Raw genomic sequence first — 25,415 nt, 5'->3', positions numbered from 1 at the left:
CTGAACATGTACAAACGAGGGAGGTCCTCGTTAACGACAGCCATGCTGCAGATGCAGCAAGGCCGCCATTCCCCATGCCGCCGCTCCCTTCCCCGCCAGCATCGGCAAGTGTGTATTCACTTGCCGATGCCGGGTCCCCGCCGCAGCCAATATCTGCATTGGTGGGGATCGGCTAGTGTGGACGGGGCTTAACTGGCACGTACCCAATGCGCCAACATGTAACTTGCATACACCCAATGCATCAACATGTGACTGGCACACACCCAATGCCTCAACGTATACAGTATTCACTTACCTCCAATGCCCCAACATGTAACTGGCACACAGCCAATGTCCGAACACGTATACTTTCTTACTTCAGCGTTTTTGCAGTTGATGTCTCGCCCACTGGGGCACAGACTCAGCCATTGCTGCTTTTACAGTGCATCCGGAAAGTATTCACAGCGCTTCACTTTTTCCACATTTTGTTATGTTACAACCTTATTCCAAAATAAATTTATATTTCCCCGCAAAATTCTACACACAATACCCCATAATGACAACGTGAAAAAAGTTTTTGTGATTTTTGCTAATTTATTAAAAATAAAAAACTAAGAAATCACCTCTACATAAGTATTCAGAGGCTTTGCCATGAAGCTCAAAATTGTGATCAGCTGCATCCTGTTTCCACTAATCATCCTTGAGATGTTCTACAGCTTAATTGGAATCCACCTGTGGTAAATTCAGTTGATTGGACATGATTTGGAAAGGCACACACCTGTCTATATAAGGTCCCACACTTGACAGTGCATGTCAGAGAACAAACCAAGCATGAAGTCAAAGGAATTGTCTGTAGACCTCTGAGACAGGATTGTCTCGAGGCACAAATCTGGGGAAGGGTACAGAAAAATAACTGCTGCTTTGAAGGTCCCAATGAGCACAGTGGCCTCCATCATTCATAAATTGAAGAAATTTGGAGCCACCAGGACTCTTTCTAGAGCTGGCCGGCCGTCTAAACTGAGCGATCGGGGGAGAAGGGCCCTAGTCAGGGAGGTGACCAAGAACCCAATGGTCACTCTATCAGAGCTACAGCATTCCTCTGTGGAGATAGGAGAACCTAACAGAAGGACAACCATCTCTGCAGCAATCCAGCAATCAGGCCTGTATGGTAGAGTGGCCAGACGGAAGCCACTCCTTAGTAAAAAAGCACATGGCAGCCCGCCTGGAGTTTTCCAAAATGCACCTGAAGGACTCTCAGACCATGAGAAACAAAATTCTCTGGTCTGATGAGACAAAGATTGAACTCTTTGGCGTGAATGCCAGGCGTCATGTTTGGAGGAAACCAGGCACCGCTCATCACCAGGCCAATACCATCCCTACAGTGAACCATGGTGGTGGCAGCATCATGCTATGGGAATGTTTTTCAGCGGCAGGGATTGGGAGACTAGTCAGGATAGAGGGAAGATGAATGCAGCAATGTACAGACATATCCTGGATGAAAACCTGCTCCAGAGCGCTCTTGACCTCAGACTGGGGCGACGGTTCATCTTTCAGTAGGACAACGACCCAAAGCACACAGGGGGTAATTCAGACCTGATCGCTAGGCTGCGTTTTCGCACAGCGGGCGATCAAGTCTAAACTGCGCAGGCTTATCACACGGGTTTGTGCGAAATAGTCCATTTGCACAGGCGTTCGCAAGTAGATTGACAGGAAGAGGGCGTTTGTGGGTGGCAACTGACCGTTTTCTGGGAGTGTTTGGAAAAACGCAGGCGTGTCCATGCGTTTGCAGGGAGGGTTCTGGACCTCCGTTCCGGTTCCGGACAGGCGGATGTGATCGCAGCGGCTGAGTAAGTCCTGGGCTGTGCAGAGACTGCACAAAATCTGTGACTATCCGATCGCAGGGCTGCAAAAATTGCTGCCCAGGGATCAGGTCTGAATTACCCCCACAGCCAAAATATCAAAGGAGTGGCTTCAGGACAACTCTGTGAATGTCCTTGAGTGGCCCAGCAGAGCCCAGACATGAATCCGATTGAACATCACTGGACTGGAGACTGGATCGGAAAATGGCTGTGTACCGACGCTTCCCATCCAACCTGATGGAGCTTGAGAGGTGCTGCAAAGAGGAATGGGTGAAACTGCCCAAAGATAGGTGTGCCAAGCTTGTGGAGTCATATTCAAAAAGACTTGAGGCTGTAATTGCTGCCAAAGGGGCATCAACAAAGTATTGAGCAAAGGCTGTGAATACTTATGTACATGTGATTTCTTTTATTTTTAATAAATTTGCAAAAATCTCAAAAAAAACTTCATGTTGTCAGTATGGGGTATTGTGTGTAGAATTTTGAGGGAAAAAATTAATTTATTCCATTTTGGAATAAGGCTGTAACAACAAAACGTGGAAAAAGTGCGCCGGGTGTCTATATATAATATACAGAGATCCCCTGACTGGGTGTTATTATCAGGACAGGATCAGACACCGCCAGGTGTCTATATATAATATACAGAGATCTCCTGACTGAGTGTTATTATTAGGACAGGATCAGACAGTGCCGGATGTCTATATATAATATACAGAGATCTCCTGACTGGGTGTTATTATCAGGACAGGATCAGACAGCGCCGGGTGTCTATATATAATATACAGAGATCTCCTGACTGGGTGTTATTATCAGGACAGAATCAGACAGCGCTGGGTGTCTATATATAATATACAGAGGTCTCCTGACTGGGTGTTATTATCAGGACAGAATCAGACAGCGCCGGGTGTCTATATATAATATGAAGAGATCTGACTGGGTGTTATTATCAGGACAGGATCAGACAGCGCCGGGTGTCTATATATAATATACAGAGATCTCCTGACTGGGTGTTATTATCAGGACAGGATCAGACAGTGCCGGGTGTCTATATATAATATACAGAGATCTCCTGACTGGGTGTTATTATCAGGACAGAATCAGACAGCGCTGGGTGTCTATATATAATATGAAGAGATCTGACTGGGTGTTATTATCAGGACCGGATCAGACAGTGCCGGGTGTCTATATATAATATACAGAGATCTCCTGACTGGGTGTTATTATCAGGACAGAATCAGACAGCGCTGGGTGTCTATATATAATATGAAGAGATCTGACTGGGTGTTATTATCAGGATAGGATCAGACAGCGCTGGGTGTCTATATATAATATACAGAGATCTCCTGACTGGGTGTTATTATCAGGAAAGGATCAGACAGCGCCGGGTGTCTATATATAATATACAGAGATAACCTGACTGGGTGTATTATCAGGACAGGATCAGAGAGTGCCGGGTGTCTATATATACTATACAGAGATTTACTGACTGCTGGTGGTTACGTTATGTTACGGTGTGTATAAGCTGTAGGACAAACTGTGAATGTCACTTGAAGTTTACATGTTACGGTGAAGAACGCATAAGAGACACATTTTTATTTTACTGTTTAGTTTTATTTTTCAGATAAGATAAAAAAAAAGAAAAAGGAATTTGATAAAGAAAATCTTTACACGTACACAGCAATGACATTACGATCCATTTAAAAAGTAAAAGCACACGCATACAAGTCCCTTTAGTGGTCTTTTCATACTCTTTGTTAGAAGTGACAAAAAAAAAAAAAATAGAAGTGACAATAAAAGAAGCCGCCTATGATTGTAGGTGTTTGGCAAATGGCAGCTTTGTCTCTGAAATGCCACGAAGATAATACACATTGCTAATCATTTCATATAGTTTCTTTTTATTTTTACTGTGGCAAAGTAGGCATGAGCTAATCATCCCACAATGTTCTGCTGACACCACAGAGGGGGGCTTGGTTTGATCCCTCAGACGGCAGGGGGCTTGTAGCAGAATCTAAACACATTCCCACTAGCGGTATAATGGCTGTTGGTCCCCTAGGGAACAGAAAGTACTCATCCCCAATCAGCACTAAACGTGGCGATCTTAATAATATGCTTGGACTGCAGTCTACAGGCGGTGACATGAAACCCTCTGTAACCACAATATGTCATAAAGCATAATATTAAACCGTAAGACAATTTTTTAAAGAACATATTTAGTATTCATCTGCTAGCCCCACTGCCGTGAAGGAAACTGTCTGTACATGGTAAGGAACGCAGGAAGTAGGACAAAATGAAATGTCTTTATAGACTGGGGATAGAAGATGTTGGATGCATAGAAAGACGTCTTCCAGTAACTGTTCAGTCCCAGCAGATGTGCGCAGCGCCAAGCAGACATCACTATCCTGGGGCCGGATGTAATTACGTCCGAGCTGGCCGGGGGTGCGGGTTCCTGGCTGAACTGGGAAGTTTTTTTGAAGCGGCAATCATTTTACAAGGGATGGTTTTCCCTTGTAAAATGATTGCCACTTTAAAAACAAAATTAGGGTTTGACCGGGAACCAACACCTTCTAGATCCCGCAGGTTTTACTAGTGTCCATGCAGTAACATCTACATATTGCCCTACTGTCCTATACATGAAAGCCTAGATCCCAATCTATGATTCATACATTTAGTAGATAGAAACTTTTAGTACCCTGAAAGGGGATGAGGTCAATTTACCGACCATCAAAATTTCTAAATTCCGACAACCATTAACCAATGATCAAAATCCCAACGGTCAAAATACCAACAAGGTCAAAATACCAACATTTAAAATGTCAACAGGTCAAAAAGTCGACACAAGTTTTTCACCGAAACAGACTTGTTAATACTTTACCATCCCAGTGGACCTGGAGGGGGAATATAATAGTGTGCCGAGCGCAGCGAGGGGATGCGGTACACTTATACGGTGTCCATGTCGACCTATGTTGACATGCACACAAAAAAAACTATGAAAAACTTGTTTCGACTTTTTGACCTGTCAACATTTTAAATGTCCGTATTTTGACCTTGTTATTTTAAATGTCGGGATTTTGACGTTGTTGTTTTAAATGTCGGGATTTTGATCTTGTCGGTATTTTAACCGTCAATCAATTGTTGTCTGTATTTTGACTGTCGGGATTTTGATTGCAGGTATTTCATACTGATCCCCCTGAAAGGCACAGCTTCAAGTTTAGGGTCTTTGTATCAGAGGTTATCTGGATCTATATTCCATTTGTTTTCTCTAGTGTTTATATCCATCCAGTGCGGAGAACAGGATAAAGGCTGTGTTTTGCACCTTGTATAATGGGGGTCATTCCGCCCCGATCGCTCGCTGCAGTTTATCGTAGTGCAGCGATCGGGTCGGAAATTGCGCATGCCGGACGGACAAAGTCCGTCGTTCAGTAGCGGTCGCAGGGCGAGAGGGGGCTGGATGGCGGCGGTATGCCGCCGTTTAGGGGGCCGCAGTCCGGCCAACGTAGGCATGGCCGGACCGTTCGGGGGGGGGGGGGGGGGGGGAGGGGCGGGCTGCGGCGGCTACGTGACGTCTCACGCAGCTGCTGCAGCCAGTGGCAGGAGCTGCGCTGGCCGGGAGTTACTCCACAAATACAAAAATATTGCACAGCGGCGATGCTTTTGTATTTGTGGGGGGGGGGGGGGGGCGGACTAGCCCTGTGCTGGGCGTCCCCACCCCCACCCCACATGTCAGGGAAGATTATTGTAGCTGTGCTAAATTTAGCACAGCTACGATCAACTCAGAATGACCCCCAATATTCCTACGGGGTCCACATAGGGTGTATGATGGGTTGAGTACGTGTGACTGCGGACCGCCGGTCACATTACCAAGGCTGGGATCCCGGCTGTTAGATGGGGGCGAGCGCAAGAAAGCCCCTTGCAGGCTCGCTGCGTTTGCCACAGGTTCTATTCCCACTCTATGGGGTCAATTCAATTCGGCAACTTATGAATAGCGCCGGGAATTAGCTCCCGACGCTATTCAATTCAGCTCCAGTTAAGTCGGCGATGTCCCGTTCTCGCCGACTAAACAGGTTGAATTGTCGGGAGAACGGGTATTCTCCGACTTAACTCCCCGGTGCGAGGCTGATTCCCGACAGAATCAGCCTCGCGCCGGCCGCGAGGAAGCACTTTTGTCGGGTTTCTTCTCTCATCCCCGGGGATGAGAGAAGAATTCCCGACAATTGCGTGTAACTAGCAGCTGAATTGAATAGCGTCGGGAGCTATTTCCCGGCGCTATTCATAAGTTGCAGAATTTAATTGACCCCTATGAGTGTTGTGGATACCCATGAGTGGGAATAGTCCCTGTTGGTCGGCATGTCGACGGGCAGGTTATTCAGGGTTCGGGATCCTTGCGTCGGTACGCACCCTGTATGACCTCTGAGTGCGTGTGTGCCTCTCCACCACCCTCCTGTTATAGGGAGGAACACACACTAGAATGCCCATAGACTGTACTGGGAAGGTACCTGTCCAAATGCTGATGTTCTAAATATTACTTACAAACTTTTCATCTAATCCAAACTGACGGAGGCTATGGGAAATGGACAATACTTTCTCATTCACCAGTGTGTTGTAATGTGGGGTCAGTGGCAGAAATTCAGGGGATTGCTACATGCCACAATTCCGTGTTCTTATTAAAAGCCAATAGTGTCTCTGTAATGATTTTCATATAGCGACGTCCATTCACCATCATCTCAGCCTGGTCTGAAGCCTATATTGTCTTTCCCCCACCCAACCATTAAGGCTACTGCACTGACAAATACTACGTTGTTGGTTTTTAGTGTGGACAGGCCACATCTGCTCCATCTGGACCCAAACCTGCAGTTACGGGGAGGCTTCATCCTAGATACCCCACATCCTCCGGGAGTCCTACTGCTCTGTTCCTTACACATGTACAGTACACATTACAGGAATGTAATCACAGCAGAAAAGCAAAAAATACTAGTGATGAGCGAGGTTCGGTTTTACTCGGTTCTCAAAACGGCATCTTATTGGCTATCCAAAACACGTGACATCCGTGAGCCAATAAGATGCCGTTTTGAGAACCGAGTAAAACCGAATCCGCTCATCACTAAAAAATACACATCATAAAATAGAAATCCTTTTCATGTTTTACAATTTGTGTTATTATCCCTTTCCCTCCTTTAATACTGTTCATTGGGAGAGCTGTGGGACACAGAGATGGCTCGGTCTTGTGCTTACGAAAGGAAATAGTGGACCAGCCCAATAACTATAGATCCTCACCCCCACTACCCCCACCACCATCGTGCATCTTTCCAGTCATCGAATACCTGATGCCAATTATAAAGAATGAACATGTAGACATTGCTTTGCCCAAATGAATGGTTGGAGGTCAGCCTTTGGGGCAGCAAAGCAAACGTGTAGTTCAGCCATCATTTAATGGACACACAACTCCCCCAGCACCCAGTATTGTTTGATAATGCCTTGGACCTGGGAAACCAGGAGGTGAAAGGGCTAATACGGGGAGCTTGTCATTAACCCCCTTGGAACAGAAATGGTTAACGCCGCTGCTTTGAGGAATTTAAAGGGGTTATTTCTTTTGGTGAGAAAAGGCACAAATTATCTAGAGAAGTATTTAGCAGCCGTGTCCCTGCAATACTAGGAACACAAACATTACGCTACAGGGGGAGACAGCCTGTGATTGGGGGAGACCGGAAAAGGGGAACTTGGGCAGTAGTGCTTCTCCTGTACAATATATGTTTCTATAAAGTGCATTTTGAATGGAAATTGTTGCTCTTTTGGGCTTAATACATTCTTTATACCTTGTCCATATCTCGGACATGTGCCGCTTGTAAATGGGGGTTTTGTCGCCTGTTCTGGGGGCACAAGTTGTCAGAATATTCAGGTATAGCTCCACAATTAGCCCCTGAACACAGAGGGCTCCAATTACTCATCTTAAAAGGGAAAACTCTCAATACGCTTAATTATTATATTTCCGTCTCTGATTGCCGTTCTTCCTCCTGCAACGGCGGTAAGTCAATAAGCTCCTAGGCTAGTACAAAGCGAGAGATCCTCTTTTGGCGTGTCGGCAAATCGTACCGGCATTGCAACTGGCACTGGGGGGGTTAATGACAAATCTCTCTTTAAAACACAATATTCCTGTCCCCATAAACAAATACCAGTCATCTCAATAAATATCTCTGCATATTTATATATGTATATATAGATTCTACTCGTAATAAAATTCATTTTCTCTGTTAAATTCATCTGTGAAAGCTTTTTTTTTTTTTTAAATGTAATTTCATTTGTCTGAAGTCCTCAAAAGTAGACTGGACAAGGCCCAAATTCAGATCCCGTCTTACACAGGGAAACACTACAACCGCAAAGACAATTTGGCTTTTGTCATGGTGTCGTCCCATCTGACGGGCGCTGTCCACGCCACTTCCTTAATTGTTGCTTTCATGTTTGTTTTTTGCATGCATCGCAGGAAGTCACAAAACCGGAAATGCAAAGAAAGTCTCTTTTTCTGGATACTTTAATAAATATTATTTTTCTTCTATTTCCGGCTCATTTTTCAATTGCTGACATTTGACAAAAAAAAGGACACAACGGATTTCTTCCCCTTTCACACCGGCATTATTTGGCCATGTGACAGTTCTGCGCGTTTACAGGCGCAGGCCGATTCTGGCTATACAGACCCGGGCCATCGCCAATCCTCTTTCCAATATAGTTTTTTTTTTTTTCTTTTATATTTTATTTAAACATACTGCAAACAATATGTTCTATAAGACACCACAACCTGATATGAAAAGAGAACACACCATGATTTCTTTATATGGCAACAATCTCCATCCACAAACATTCAGCACACTCACACACATCTGCTATTATACATGGGGTTTACAGTTCCTTGGCTGTACATGGCCACAGTCGGCCATGTTGTGTATTTTCATTATAAACAAAGATGGGAGAAATTAGAAAAAAAATGTAAAAAAAAAAAAAAATATTAAACCTCCCAAAATCAGAAACATAAAAATGGATAAATAAATACATTTTCAGAGTCTTTGACTTTTTTGTTGTTTTTTGTATTTTTTTTTTTCCCCTTTGCTTTGATATTTTAAGGCTCTCTCGAGACTGTTGGCTGTGAAAGATCCCAGGGGCTCCTCTGAATTGGATCCACACAGATTGAGGAGAGAGCCGTAGAACTGGTCAGCTGGAGTTCACGTTCTTGTTTGTGTATATAGGTTTTTGTCTTTTTGCGGCAGACAGAATAGTAAGTGTGCTTTATATTACAGTTAGCTGTATCCAGCCTGGGTAGAGCAGCAACAGCTCTCGGTCATCACCTGCCTCTGGCACAAGGCAGCTGACACTCCATTCCGGTCACTAAACATTGCTTTTTACTGTTCACTGATATATTTATACTTCTATACATCAACAGCAATGTACATTTTGCCTTTGCCGGTTGAGTTAGTTCACATCTGTGTTTGCTTTGATAACATATATTAATATTAAATCTTATTTTACACGTAATACTCCTTGTCCTTATTTTTCTGCTTCTTGTGGCCACCTTTAGAGCTGTGCTGCTTCTCTTTCATTAGGGCACCATTGCTCTGTGCGGAGTTGCTGATGTAGTTCCTTGTCTCGTCCACCTGGTAGGACCCCTCGTCCCTGTTTCTGTACTTGTACATGGCATACAGGAGGATCAGGATGCAGAGAGCAGCGGCTGCCACAATGCCGACGACCATTCCCGTCGTGCTGCTGGACTCCCGGACCACCTCAGAAGCCCCCGGGACCCGTCTGCTTCCCGGCATCGTGGGGTTTGCTGTGGGCACATTACGGAACATGGGGGATGTTATTAGCGGACTCCTGAGCTTTGTGCTGTCTAGCTCGTAGGCAGTGGGAAACGGTAGCAACACTATATCGGGCTGGGGCTTGAGCTCATGGTTATTCATTTTCCCAGCTGGCACCATGGGCACCATCCCAGATGAAGACGTGGAGCGTATCAGCTCAGGGGGCAAACTTGTGGTATAAGTCCTACCAGGTTCGGAGACTTTGTTAGGTCTAAAGTCCTTTGATCCCCATTTGGGTGCCTGTGATTTGAAGCCACCATCGAAGAATGATGTGGAAAGGCTCTTATCTGTTACCAAGGAGAGGGTGGTGTAAAAATCTTCGTCATCGGTAGGGGGCAGGTTAGAGTCAAAGGTTTCCCCTGAGCCATACCCAGATATCACCAAGCCATCATCATCACAACCATCGCTGCCTTGGTCCGACAAGCAAGGTAACCCCGCCTCAGGTGTCACAGACTGGGAATCTTTGGTGGTCTCAATTATGGTGAGGAGTGGTTGGAAGGTAGGGGAGAGAGTGATGGAGGGTGTACGTGTAGCTACTGAAGGGGTATCTAAGGGATCCTCTACTAGGATGGGTATTACTAATTCACCTCCTAAATGTAAGGAGACGCAAAAAGGAAGAAAAAAAAAAAAAAAAGGAGAAGAACAACATAATTAGTAGTGGAACTGTAGAATACATAACAACAAGCATAGGCAGATAATCAGTTCCCATACCTGGTCTGTATTACTAAAGGGTTCTGCACTGGTCTCATCAGCTGACATTTATGTAACTTATTAGGGCAAGCCTAATCCAACCTAACCAGATCAAAGGTCCACTCTTTGCCTCGGAGTCTACTGATCTTATGGGTTAGACTTGGCCAACACATACAATTGAGTTATGAATATCAGCATCTCAGGGGAGTGTTGTGAGGAAAGAATTCCCTTCTTCTACAGGACAAGTTGCTCTTTGGGTAGAGGCCATTGAAGGCACAAAACTTTTGTCTCTAGTTCACACAGATCTGCTCCAACATTTACAAACTAGTACGTTAACATTGGTGTAGCTTAAAAGCTGGCTATAAACAATAAGCATTAGCCACAATTCGTCTGCCTGATGGAGCCACGAGGGTGTCCAAATACACTTAATGCCCCATTTGGCATGTACAAGTACAGGATAAACAGATCTGTAATATATTGCCCCTATATGTGAGTATTTACAGAAATCTACAGGACTTGGATGTGTGGGCTTCTGCCTCGTGCCACTTGCATAAAGGGCGTCAGCTATAGTGAGCTCCTCATCTATGTTTAAGATGTGAATGTTAAATTACAAATCACACGTCATGTAGCCAACTGTGCCAGACGCCTAACTTTCACTAACAAGTATTCAACCTATGGTTAGTGGGAACTGATAGATACAATCAATTTTACATTCAAAAATAATAATGGAACATTGAAATCCCCCCCCCCCCCCCCCCAAAATAACAATGTAAAAAGAAAACAAACAAATCTCCACGGCAAATACAAGTAAATAATATGTTTGAAACACAGATACCATAAAGAATAAAAGTCTGGAAAAAGATTCAACTTAGGAAACGAGAAACTGAAATTAAGGTAAAATAAAGAACCCCAACCAAAAAGCATAAAAATGAAGAACCGAAAATACGTGACAAAAAAAAAATTAAAAATGAAGAATTAGAAGTAAAAAAAAAAAAAAAATACATTACTTTGCTGAAGACTTACATCCACAAATTGCCCGCATGTTTTTTGGCATGTAAAAAAAAAAAGTTTACAGAACAAAGTTTGTATAAGAATGTCAAACGGATACATTCTTGTCAATTCTTTTTGTTTTGTTTAGTTTTTGTTCCCCCCCCCCCCTAATACTTAAACCAAAAGCAAGTTTAGTGAGACGTTTTATAAATCAGGAGTTGTCATCTAGCTATCTCTTAAAAGACAAAAAAATGACACAGGTAAAATGACACATAGGACTCACAGCACGAAAACACAAAGAGAACGTTCCTGTGGAGTAACATACACACTGGCGCTTGGCTCACTTGTAATAAATATCTGTGTAAGTCTTTTGAAGTTAGTAAAATAAAAAGAGAGAAATGGAGAACAAATAAAATCAACCCCTGTAAATATTTTTAGAATTTTGCTTTTTTTTGACATTTAGATTAATATTGGAAAAAAATATTGCCCAATCCATCTGAATCCGTTTGTGCCTATTCATACTGGATTATATATATTTTATTATTGATTGCACTCTACTGCGTTCATCACTGAATTTTTTGTAATTTTTTTTTGTTGGTGGGGGGAGGGAATAGAAAAAAAGAAAAAAGTCTAATGGATGGAATAAAGAGGGTGGAAGGAGACGAGGGTTGAGAAATAAGGGAGGACAAATCTATAAGGAGACTAGACATTGGATGAATATAAGTAGGCCGAGGGTGTGAGTCAGTTGCCATGTCCATGATAAGGCGTTACGTAGTGATCTAGCAGCTTTTGAGCTTCTGGCTGTAAGGAAGGGACAGGCAATATACAGAACAAAATAAAAAAAAAACAAAATGAACATTTGCATGCCCATCTAGGAAAAGAAAAAGCAAAACTCTAAACACCAACAGATATTACAAACCCTAAACTGCAACTTGTCCGACATGCAAATCTCCTTCACCTTCATCACCCACCCAAAATTTTTCAGATCCACATCAAACAGTTGTAAGAAAAATATCAGACAGCAATATCTTCTCCAAAAAAACAAAAACAACCTCAAAAAGTTTTTTTTTCTTCTACTAAAAAAAAATAAAAATACAAATAATAAAAAAAAATAAGTCTTGTTAACATGAAGAGCGGAGCTAAATTAAGTCACAACAGACGGGGCTTGCGCTCAAGACGCGTCTGTCCTTGGAACAATTTTAGCTGCAGGCCAGAGAGAAAGGAATATAAAGAGGGGTCAACAAGTAATAGGGTAATGTGTTTACTGACTAAGGTCCAAAGCTGGACATACCGTAGACCGGGATCAGTAAGTCAGGGCAGCTAAAGTTGTTCCTTTGTAAATTGCATTAGAAAAAAAAAATTACAGCATATTTTGTGGCTCATTTTAATGCAGGGAGGGCAGAATTTTGGAAACAAACCAAGCATCAAGTAAGAGGACATTATACTGGAGAGGAATTACACTGACAAATAAAAACCACAGGGGGGGAAAAAAAACATTCTTATCCCACAGGGGAGAAAAGGAGTTCCGTTCTTTGGTTCCAGAACGTAAGGAATGCTGGGACATTTTTCCAAACGATGCACACACAGACTACATGGGATGTGGAGCTTATTTGCCAAAGCCAATGTTTGCCTATTTTGTTTTACCCATCATTGGTGGGTTATGGTCAGTGAAACCTGGCTTCTTTTTTTTTTCTTTGTGCCACTTTCCATGATCCGAATCTCAGGAGAGCGCAATGCTAATTTAATGTGACGTAAGCAACTCCACCCGTAACACTGATGATCAGGTCTGTGAATGGTTATTTGGTTGTGAATACAGAAATCATTTATGGATTTCCCATGATGACCAAGTACTGCAGTCTGTTTGTGCATGACAAATAAACAGGAAAAACCAAAGAGATTGGTTTCAGTCCACAGTGGGTCAGTTTTTGGCTGCAGGATGTTGATGCATGCTGAAAGTTGCATTTAGGGAAAGTATAGAAGAAATAAAGAATAAAATCCCAGCAAGGAAGGGAGGATCGGGAAAGGATGTAGCGAGGTAAGACAGGAGAATGACTGAACGCAACATTGACCGTATCATTGCTTGGAAACAGACTATTCAGGACCTTGCCTGCAATGTGTTTAAGCAATTGTAAGAATTCTCCTCTACCTTTGACACAGCAGATTGGCACCCCCGCTAGTAACATAATGGTCCTGTGTAGGACTCCCACTGAGCGTCTGATCTCCTTTGGTAATGAGGGGTGTTCCTATGATGTTTTCGCTCTACCGCCTCTGCGCGCACTTCTTGGATACGGATCATAGGCTGGCTGCTGTGTAATCCTAATGTCCTGTTACTGCTCTCCCATCTCACCTTTGATTTCTAATATCGCATGGCAATATCTGTCTTTAAGGGTCATTTATGAACCACAAAATATGTGGAGGTTCCATACACGTCCTCTGGTAATAAGTGCACAGCGGCTTCCAGTGCAAGATGGAAATGCACATGCGGGGGGCAGTTTATCTCACTTCCGCTTTACCTAAGGTGTACATTACAATGGTGTTTGTGTGCCGATAAATACACTCAACCATAGAGAGTCTGGATGGTGTAAAGCAGCACATAGCTCTTAACAGGCTGGCATCGATCTCCACCTTGTCCTCAACAGATACCCACTATACCGCAACCTCCACCCATCTAAATCCCTTGACCTTCAGAGATGCCCCCATTGGCCCATAGGCCCTACAGACTAGGCGATATCACTCAAAGATATGAACGATCTCGTTCATTAATGAACAAGATACCGTTCATATCTTTGAGTATGGAGGCTCCAGCGATGAACGATGTGCGGCCCCGCGCTCGTTCATCGCTGGTGCCCCGTCGGCTGTGCATGCAGGCCAATATGGACGATCTTGTCCATATTTGCCTGCACTTCTATGGAGCCGTGTGACGGGGGGAGTGAAGTAACCTCACTCCCCCCCGTCACTGAAACCCCCCCCCCCCACCGGGTCGGCTGTATCCGCCATCGGGCAGCTCGGCGGCAAATCTTTAAGCATGTAGGGCCCTTATGTCATGCTACAATGCAAAACCTGGCATAATACACCACTGTTGGCGCTTCATAAATGCCGCAGTCTGTTGACACACAGGTGCAATGTTGTAAAATCTGACATTTGTGTGTCAAAATTTAAAGGCGCGGTAATAGTTTTTTAAAGGTGTGTTAGGTTGGAATATATGTTCTTCGTGCTAACACAGTTTACAGTAGTTTGTGTCTTTAAAATTTAAAAAAATCACTATTAAATCTCGCCACAAAAGCAACCGAATCAAACGCCATCGTCAGTCCCTGCAAAACGTGTGATTGTGCGTAAAGCATGTTTGTATGTACAGTGTATGGGACCAGACTGTGTGTGACGGGGTGGCAGGAGGCAGAGATGCGGATTAGGGCTGGTTACACTGTTAAATAGGATACTTTAACTTTTTAGCTTTTCTGTATGTGGAGATACTGGTGCAGAGTAACTAACATTTGGCATTCCTGGGATATTCTACCAAGCAATGGGCCAAACGTTGCGTTCATTCACAGTACGGAAGGGGTCAGCCATTGTTGTGGGCTAGAAAAAGACAGACCAAAAGATCTCCCTATTTCTATCCAACATCAGAAACCATGAAACATTCCTATTGAAGTGCAAGCTCCTTTGTCAGCAGGTGCCCCAGTTTGAGATTCCACAGTGAGGAAATAACACATCAACCATAATGTGAACACAACCGTGTGTATCTGGGTCTCGCAGCCTGGTTCCTGGCTCCGCCAGAGGGGGTATTGTAAGATTTCACATTCTAGAACACACATCACCTGAGGCACCCTCATCCAGAGATGTCGCCTCAGGGCTCCCCAACGTCATCTGGGTCACTAGCTAATTTTACACCAGTGGACTGCAGCAAATTAACCATTTCAGTAGCACACCCAGGACAAAGGTTAAAATCTGACAGCATTCAGTTTGCTGAAAGGCATCATTTTCAGCTGAAGTGTCCAAACTGCAGAACCAGAGAAATTGTGTTCTCACTTAACCTATAATATAAAGGCAATAACAGGTTTTACAGTACCCACATGCAATGAACCCATTTGTACTCACAATTGCTAAATGACCAGATCTTTATGCCAAATGACCAGAGTGCAGAGTAAGGGCAGCAAGAGGTAGTTTCTCTCTCCCCGTGACTTGATACATCTCTCCTATAGAGTTTTACCTGGGTTCAGGAAATCACTTTAACGGGTCACTATCAGGAATTTGCAAAAATGCTAAATAAATCTGCCTACATGAGATGGTAAATGTATCATCTCCAAAGCGGTCAATAAAATAGAGCAAAATACTGTGTGTGAAAACTGCAAGGCCAGAGCTGTTGCAGGCTGATTTATAGGCACACACAGCATATGATTCGCACACAGGTCCACAAGCAGACGCATTGAAAACAGAATGCCAGTGCTATTATACGCATGTACTAATGTGCACGCATCTTTACAACTGCACTGCCCATCTTTTTTATGGAATGCCAGAGCAGCTAAAATATTTACTGGCGACTCTTGCCTCATTGCTAGGTACATGAGAGCAGTCTGATGTTGGCATCCACGATGCATACGCTTAACCCAGGGTAGTAATTCTGACAACACACCCACTAAACATTTCTCTTACGTGCATTCACATCGTTGCCACCTAGTCACCATCCAGCAGCGCCTCCTTAGCTGCTGAAGAGAAATGGTTGCAATACATCCCCACTGCGTATCGTGCATACGTTTGTAAAGATGCATATGTAGCCTACTCTGTATTGTGCATATGTTCGGAAGATGCATATGCAGCCCATTCCGTATTGTGCATACTTTTAGAAAGGTGTGTATGTAGCCCAGTCTCGTTAGGCTTACCATACTATATCTGTAAACTGGGACACTAATGAAATAAACAGGTTCTGTGGCTGGTTGACTTCAAGCCTACATTTCTCCAGGTTTGAATCAGCCACAGAACTGTGTAATCCATGAGCATGCCGATTTAAAGGGACAGTATGGCAAGCCTACTTATCATGCATGTGTTCGTAAAGATACATGCGCAGCCCACTCCATATTGTGCATACGATTGTAAAAGGTACATATGCAGCCCATGATGTTTTGTGCATACAATTGTAAAGATGCGTGTGCTGCTCAGGACATATGCAAATAATTGTTAGATGTTGCGTGTAACTCAGAATCAGACACCACAGTGTGGCAATGTGACACTGCATAGATTGTGTAAGCATTTCAAGCTCATACACTTCATACCACAATGAAACACAAACAGGTCTCATTCCCGTCAGTCAACCTCTGGCTCTGTGTGCCATTGTTTCTCATATAGGATACATATAACTGGATTCCGTTTGTGGATGGAGAGGGTCTCTTTGGTACCCCATTAGTCACAAGTGGAAAATCCAGTAATAAGTGGGTGGTCTTCAGTATACCCTACTACACCCGTAATAAGTCTTATTATTTTGTTCCTGTACATCTCCCTTGTTTATGCCCTCTTACACGGGGCGAGGCATGCAGCCCAGAGCATTAGAGAACAAGAAAATTCACTTCTTATGGTCTATGTAGAGGCACCACCATATTGACTCAAACTGGAAGGACTGTGGAATTCTGCACCATGAACGGCTGCAGCTGGCTAAATAGCAGGCAGCCCAGAAGGCATTTGTACCTGATAAGGGTTGTGGGTCTAAGGAATACATACGATATCCCGGAGAACGAAATGCCGGCTGTCAAAACACCGACAGTGGCATCCCAGAGGTGATAATCCCGACAGTCCCACAAAACCTAAAGCAAACCCTGATCCCCAACCAACTTTTCCCTGCAGCCTGACCCTAACCCTCCCCAATGGTGCCTAACCGTAACCCCCCCCCTCCTCCCCACAGCCTAACCCTCTACCGCAGCCTAAGCCCCCCCCCACCCACAGGGGTGTCTAACCCTCCCCCCGCAGCCTAAACCTAAGACCCCCCCCATCCGCGGCTTACAGTAGTTAAATCCAGCGCAGACTCAACCAAGATTCCGGAGTTCAGCAATTCAATTGATGCCGGGGTCGGCATTCCGGCGTCAGCATTCTGACAGCTGTGGTGCCGAACGCCTGTATCTTAACCGCATCCCGGGTGTAAAACCACTTGCATGAAATGTGCTGCATTAACCACTCTGTACTTCGTTGTCAATTATTATATGTGACCATGTTTTGTTTTTTTATCATAAAAGCGATGCAAAGTTTCATACTGTACCCTAAACAGTCACAAGGTACCCAACGCATTTCACCTGCAGAGTCTGTAGCAACAAACACACTGTAGAAACAACTGTTGATATTTATTTCACATAAAGTGAATGCAGTTTATTTTACATCAGAGAGAAAATTTCAGGTGACCAAAGTGAGTTTAGTGAAGTCTCTTAGAATACTTTGCTTCCCCAGTCTCCTTCATTTAAAAAAAAAATACTTTAGATTGATTAATTAATCTGGTTCCTAATGAGTAGAATCTATAAGCGCTTTCATCTAGTTGACCCACTCAGGACACAGAGACACTGACTTCAGAAGGAAAAAAGGGACAGCAACAGTGGGTTTAGTAGACGGCTTGAAAAGCCTAATTAACTGGCAGGCGCAGCCTGAAATCTGGGCCACGACAAATGAAAGCATCTGAACAGTTTGAAGTCAACGTGAACTTTCTGTAGGAGCAGATCCCCCCCCCACCCTCATTTCCTCCTCCGAGTTTCATTAAAAAAATAACATCTCAATTAGCAGAACCGTCTTGAAGCCACTGTATGAATATCTCTAGTCATTGTTAGCGTTGCCGGCACGGGAATCACTTGTGCTTCCATTTAACACTTGGGGCTGCTTTAATCTTCAAACAGCTGCATGTTTAAGACGGATGTGCTGCGGGCTCCAGATTCCACACAGAGTGTTGTACAAACTGCTGAAAGAAAACTGAAGCAATTTCTGAATGATAATCCCGTCTTCCTCACTAAATGAACTTGCTGAGACGGGTGCTACGTTCTGGTGACACAGCACCTAGATTTCTCTGTGGGGTATTGCAATGTCGCAGTGTTGGCGAGAGGGTCTACTCACATTGTGTACAATATCTGCGTCCTTTAGGCTGCAATACCTTTACACTGCAAGCTGCAAAGACTGTTGGCATTACATGCATAGTGCAAAAAGTCACAAACATACAGTACATGAAAAGCTTCAGATGTGAAAGACTCATTTTCTTCCCGTAGAGTAAATATCACAATCTCGTGCTAGCTGCAAATGGCACAAAAGCAAATACCCAGGAGCAGTACATATACAGCTCAGTGGTCCTGCCAGGCGGTTTCAGCAGGGCTCCGTGCCGTGTCGGTTTTAGAACTGCAGAAATGGGCCCTGCTCATTTTCAGTGTGACATAAATTGCTAATTGCAATCCTAGCCATAGGGTGTGTGCCTTCGCTGGGGAGGCCAGTGGACCTGGAAGCTCTTGGCCCCATATGTTTTCATCTGCCGCAGTGCCTGAAACCAGTACCTTCAACAGGCCACGGTGTCCTCGGCTCCTGTGCCTTTTGGGAGGGCCTTGCCTGGAAGGAGTCCTCCATGGTCCAGGAGTAGGCTGAGCCTTGGTGGGTCATAGCTGAGGCATCTTGTTCTCCGTTTGCGCCAGCGATCCCACGACTCTGCATAAGACCACTGCGCAGATTTCTGTTGCCATAGTAACTATGCTTTGATGACACTGCCGCTTCCCTCAGTCTCTGCTGGAGGGATGGACATCAGAAACCGATGGTTGGCAACCACTGATGTTCCCAACTTAATGGAATTAAATGTTTCCATTCCATCTGGGATTGCGATGGAATGGAAAATTGGGAATGGGATGGTTATTAATTTTAATTCAATTCAGCCGTGGATACCTGGATGCAGGGTTTGCAGTACAGTAACTTTGCACGTTGAAGGTTACCTTGTGATGGCAGCATTACCACCACTATTCAGTGGACATCTCTAGACTGTGGGCTGCATTTTCCCTCTGCTGGCCAGCATCTCATTCACGTTGCTGGTGTCCCTCAGCTCCTGCTACACTTGTCCAGTAGCTTTGTCTGATGGGCTTTTACAGGGCATGTGGTGTGGTCTAATGGTATGTAGCGTGTTCCATGGGGTGGTTCGATCACTTGTGGGAGGTCTGAGAGGCATGTGACGTGGTCTGATTGGCATTAATGTGGGGTGGGGTGGTCTGATGGCATGTGGTGAAGCCTGAGAGGCAATGAAACTATGTGGATGGTCTAATGGCAAATTGGGGGGGGGGGGGGGGGGGGGGGATGAATGGGAAAATGTAAATATTACATATAATATATGCGAATATAGTATGCTACACATAGCAGAAACACAGTGGACCTCATTGAGATGAGGTTGGAGGTGCTATCACTTCCTTAGAAGCTGTATGGAAAGTCAGCAAGAGTCGTCTATTACAAGTAGACGCCTCCTGCTGCAGTAGTATCAGGAGCTGTGTCCTAGGATGCAGCATCGGATTACTGACTCACCATCAGGTGGCTTGTGGGGTTCTGCACCCCGGGCCCAGACCTAGAGTTAGGGACCACCAGCATCAGAGGAGCCTTGTCGGGGCCTGGTGGCTTATCATACGTTTGCAAACTGTATGTAACCAAGACCTCTGGATTTCTTATATATATATATATATATATATATATATATATATATATATATATATATATATAGTCTTTCATGTCTTGGTACAGGTACAGCTCGGTGTGCTGGGGGACACCAGGGGTTTATCCCCAATGTATTTCTGGCTTGTGGCACCCATGGGGTTGCACAAGCCGCCCATCGCAGTGATTGTAAGAAGCCAGGAAATCGGAGACCTGCTGCCAGCATCTAAGTAGGCTCCTTCCAGATCATAGTGGCACAGGGCACTTCCTGTTCGTACAGTTCCAGCTTCACCCAGCGAGGACTCCAGGGCTTATTATAAGTACAATGTAACTATCCTCAGCCAGAGTACCTGACTAAATGCTTGGCTTGTCCCAGGGAGGATACCGGATGACAGTGTAAAGATGGACAGACAATGTGAAATGAGTCAGAAAAACATCACCTTCCGGCTGTGTTTTTTTTTTTTTTGGGGGGGGGGGGGGGGGGGGGGTTGTCCTGAAATGGATTAATTCTGCATTTCTAAAACTGCACGGCTCTTTCTGAACGTCAGGCAAAATAACGGACATTTTTTCTTGGTAATTCCAGTTGTATGCACAACAATAGCCATCCATTATCCTGCTTTAGGCCACCCCGTATCAAAGCTTTCCTGGCTTTCACTGAATAATTTAGAGTCAGGATCTTTTGCAGAGCTCGAGTCTCAGGAACCAGTAGCAAAGCTCTTGATGGGCAGGGAAAGGCCCACATATCACCCCTCGGATGGGGGAGGGAAAGGCATGCATCCCAATCCCCAGATAGGGGAGGAAAGGTCCACATACCTCCCCCGGATGAGTGAGGGAAAGGTCCGCATACCATCCCCCGGCTGGGCGAGGGAAAAGCCCGCATCCCAACCCCCCCCAGCTGGGCCAGGGAAAGGCCTGCATCCCAACCCCCCCCAGCACCAGCCGGGCTAGGGAAAGGCCTGCATCCCAACCCCCCCCCAGCACCAGCCGGGCTAGGGAAAGGCCTGCATCCCAACCCCCCCCTCCCTCCCTCCTTCAGCTGGGCTAGGGAAAGGCCTGCTTCCCAGACCCCCCCCTCCCCCAGCTGGGCGAGGGAAAGGCCCGCATCCCAACCCCCCCCAGCTGGGCCAGGGAAAGGCCTGCATCCCAACCCCCCCCAGCACCAGCCGGGCTAGGGAAAGGCCTGCATCCCAACCCCCCCCCCCCCCCCCCCCCCCCCCAGCACCAGCCGGGCTAGGGAAAGGCCTGCATCCCAACCCCCACCTCCCTCCTTCAGCCTAGGGAAAGGCCTGCTTCCCAAAAACCCCCCCCCTCCCTCAGCTGGGCGAGGGAAAGGCCCGCATCCCAACCCCCCCCAGCTGGGCTAGGGAAAGGCCTGCATCCCAACCCCTCCCTCAGCTGGGCTAGGGAAAAGCCTGCATCCCGACCCCAGGTTGGGTAAGGGAAAGGTTAACATTTTGATTATTTTTATCTTCGGGAATGAACTCATTGTTTGCTTGTAACTTCATTGATAATGTGTGTACGTCAGTCCAGAAATTAATAAAGAAAGGGGCACAGAGAGGGGGTGTAGTTGTACCACAAACTCCTTGTAGCCACGATAAATACATTAAGATGCTTATAGATACCACAGGTATCATCCCTAGCTGCCCATTTGGTAGATTTACTTATACCAGTGAGATACAGCGTTCCCTTACCCCGAAGCTGCCTGTTGAGAAGAGATTCTGTGGTTCTGCAGTTGGAGGTGCTCAGCCTGTGACATAACTCAGGACTATGCCAGCATCACTTCTGGCTCAGGGGACAGGACGCCGCCTTCCTAGGTATAACAGCACCCAGACAAAACAATGACTGCCGAAAATCACTACATTACCACCCCATGTATTGCCCAACCACAGAACCGAGAGCGTAGCTGGCACTTCGCTGTAGTGTAATGCAGAGGGGCATGATAGCAGCGCAGTGTTCCCCCTTGTGGAATCTCATGGGGTGGGAGAGGGAAGACCAGACACATGGAGCAATGATAAAAGGAGGATGCACGCCGTTATACGCCACTGCTCACCCCAGAGGACACAATAACACACACAAGCCACATGCAGCAGTGATGGGGGGGGGGGGGGGAGAACTTGGAGCACGTGTGTTCATCTAGTGCCGCAGGTTCCTCTGGCAGCTGGAGGTTTAACGCTGGCCTAGGTAATGAGCCGCATGCCACAAGCGCCATTGCTCACTAGCCAAACAAAACATAAAATGGACAACTCTTTGGTGGCAATAAAATTTTCAGTGATGCCATCTGGGCTGTGTATAGTGAGAGGGCAGCTGTAAGCAGAGCCGGCCATAGGCAAACTAGGCAATTGCCTAGGGCATTTGATATGCCTAGGGGCATCATCAGCTTCTGCTGATTAAAATGATATGCGGCATGCCTATAGTATATTCTGTATGTAGCATTTCATATGCAGATACAGCCAGTCTCACACAGTATATTGACATGCTGCATATCAGTTTAATCAGCAGAAGCTGCTTGTGCATCCTAGCCACATAGCAATGCAAATAAGATGCATTTTCATTAAAAAAAAAGATGCCTGACGTTGGCATTGATGCAAGATTTGTGAGGACACATCTGTATCCAAGCAGAGGCAGAGGTCCCAGTGTTAGTGGCAGTGTGAGTGCTGTGTGCATGTGAGTGGGATGGTTGTGCAGTAGTGTTCAGAATATGTGTAAGGAGCATTATGTGTGTCATGCAAAAATGCTTTAATAATGTGCAACATATGTGTAAAGGGCCACTATGTGTATAAGGGCATTAATAATGTGCGGCATATGTGTAACAGGGTACTACTGTATGTGTGTCATTATGTGTATAGGGGCACTAATAATGTGCAGCAAATGTGTAGGGGGCACTATGTGTGTCATTATGTGTATAAGGGCATTGATAATGTGCGGCATATGTGTAAGGGACATTATGTGTAAAAGGGCATTAATAAAGGTTGTCATAATGTGTAAGGTGCATTATGTTTATAAGGACATTAATGTGTCTCATATGTGTAAGGGGCATTACTGTGTGGAATTGTATATAAATGCATTACTAACGTGTGGCATTATGTGTATAAGGTGCTCTACTATGTGGCGTTGCATATAGAAAGGGCACTACTGTGTCATCTAATGTGAATAAAGAGCAATAAGGTATGATGTAATGTGAATAAGGAGCAATTCAGTGTGATGTGAATAAGGGGCTCTACTGTGAGGAGTAACGTTTATAAGGTAAAGTGATACTACTGTGGGATGTAATATGAATTATGGACACTATCGCAAGATAAAATGTGAATAAAGTTGCAGCACTGTGTGGCGTAATTGGAATTGGGGTTACTATTGTGTGGCCATGCCCCTTCCCAGCAAGAAGATGCCCCTTTTTGGGCTGTGCGTCAAATGTGCGAACTGTTCCTATTTAAAATATAGGGGGTACAAGGACTGCTATGGGTGAGGGGTGATGGTGCTGGGAAAGAGGTGCAAGGTCAGAGGCAGAACCAGCGGTGGTGCTAGGGGGCACCATCCAAAATCTTGCCTAGGGCATCATATTGGTTAGGGCCGGCTCTGGCTGTAAGATGGGTAGATACATGGACCCAAAGCCAGTGGGTCGCCTGACTGGTGCATTGCTACTGTAGAGTAGGGGCACAGTCTGCTCAGCAATCAGCTCAGCATGGGTCTAGAATTGAAGGGCAAGCTGCACAGTCTAAGTTCCTGGGACTTATTGTTTGGTTGTAAATAAACCTTTTATACAGATTATACTGATCTGTCCTCCAGGGACTTCTGCATTTCTACACTAGAAATAGGCATTTGGGTTAGAATTCAGTTAAGAGACGACAGCTTGTGAAGCACTGATCAAAGTTCCTTCTTGTGGGGTCAGCAGTGCAGGGTGGCAGAGACTTAAGGGGCGGGCAGGAGTGGCAGCTTTTGGCATTTTAATACCTTGGAGTGTTCGGAAGTGCTATGGCATTAATGCATGTCTATATTAATCTGTGTTTGCATCTAGGTTGTCACTGTAATATGAGCAGACAGCGGGCAGGGCCTAGTGTTTGATCGTACACAGGGTAAGCTTTAACAAAATTAGGAAAACGTGAAATCAAAATGACAGCAGAACCATATAGGCCTGCTAAGGGCCCTGTCACTATATAGAGATTTGGCGTTTTAGGATTCATGCACTCTGTTAATGCGTTATCCCCCGCTGTACACGAGCCCTGAGCCGCTGTGGTCCATCTTCCACAAATAGTACCAGAACCACACTGACCCACATCCATGTACAACTGGAGATACAGCACCTAAACGTGTGCCCGTACATGTACCCAAACGCAGTGTCTGGGAAACACAGGCTCCATATTCTGAAGAGGGGGGGTAGGGATTGGTTAGAGCAGCGTTTCCAAAATGCAGTCCCCAAGGCTACTGGTTTGAAGGATATCCATAAGCACAGGTGACATCATCAGTACATCAGTCAGTCAGTGTGTTATAACCATCTGGGATTAAGGGTGTTAATTAAGGATGTTAATTGGGATTAAGGATGTTAATGGATAAGGGATTAAGGACATACACTGTAAGGGTGCTTCGAGGACAGAGGGCCTCGTGTTTGTACGCAATGACAGATGTTCATGCCGGCGACTGATTATCAGCAGACCAAGGTGCGGCTGCCATCCCGCTCGCAATGAGGATTTCATGGGAAAGGGATTGACAGTCTGCGTAGCCCTAGGCTTAGACGAGGTGTTCCTTGCTTTTGCGTATGGGCAGCGAATGTGTGCGCAATTGCAAATGGGTTTGTGATGTCTCTGGTGGGAGGCAGCTGCACTTGCGAATGTCAGCCTTTAACAAAAGAGGTAGGCGATATTAAAGTGTGCAGTAAATCCCAAAGATCAGAGACAAAAAGGAAGCGTCACCTTGCTTACTTAAGGGTCTCCACGCTACTGGTCTGTTTTCTTTCTGCGCCATTCCTCTGCCCTCGCCATCGGGGAGCGAGACACGCAGGGTAGCGCTTTTTTCAGGTTTAAAAGAAAAGGAGAAGGTGGAGAATGGAGAAATATTTTGTATGTCTGTATGTTAAAGTGTGGCTATAATCTATACTCATAAGGATCGAGAACTACATTTTAACCCTTGAGAGCCCCTAAGTGGTGACATAGGGGGTCATTAAGACCTGGACGTAGCCGTGTGTGCCACATCCAGGCGGTCTGCGCACGTTCACCGGCCGCAGTGCGCTACCCTACACCTTGCAGCGGCGGGAGGTGGCATAGTTTTCAAGGCGACTGTGAGATAATACACGCAGCCACTCTGGAAGGAAAAAAAAAAAAAAAAAAAAAAAAGGGGCCGGACCACTTGCCAACGCAGCCAGGGGTCAACCACAAATCGATGCGTACGCATCTGCGTGGCCCCCAGCATGTGAGGAGATGGACGCAGGAAGGTCCTTAAA

General features: G+C 45.3%; 1 protein-coding gene and 1 long non-coding RNA gene across 4 annotated transcripts in view; one reads left to right on the top strand and one right to left on the bottom strand.

Annotated features, from left to right (window-relative positions):
• LOC134981074 (uncharacterized) overlaps positions 1-25,415 on the top strand; it is a 304,398-nt gene that overhangs the window by 127,749 nt on the left and 151,234 nt on the right. The gene's annotated exons all lie outside the window — the stretch shown is intronic.
• The window catches only part of LOC134981073 (neurexin-3-beta-like), a 72,742-nt gene continuing 52,824 nt past the window's right edge, over positions 5,498-25,415 (bottom strand). For both annotated transcript variants that reach the window (XM_063948216.1, XM_063948217.1), the window contains exon 6: positions 5,498-10,263. In XM_063948216.1, coding sequence (XP_063804286.1) covers positions 9,344-10,263 — 920 coding nt within the window. In that variant the 3' untranslated portion in view covers positions 5,498-9,343. The remainder of the gene's footprint in view (positions 10,264-25,415) is intronic.

This window comes from Pseudophryne corroboree, chromosome 12, assembly GCF_028390025.1.
Source record: "Pseudophryne corroboree isolate aPseCor3 chromosome 12, aPseCor3.hap2, whole genome shotgun sequence".
NCBI classification, from domain to species: Eukaryota; Metazoa; Chordata; class Amphibia; order Anura; family Myobatrachidae; genus Pseudophryne; species Pseudophryne corroboree.
Note: the sequence above shows the minus strand (reverse complement) of the source record. Positions and strands in the feature narration are given on the sequence as shown.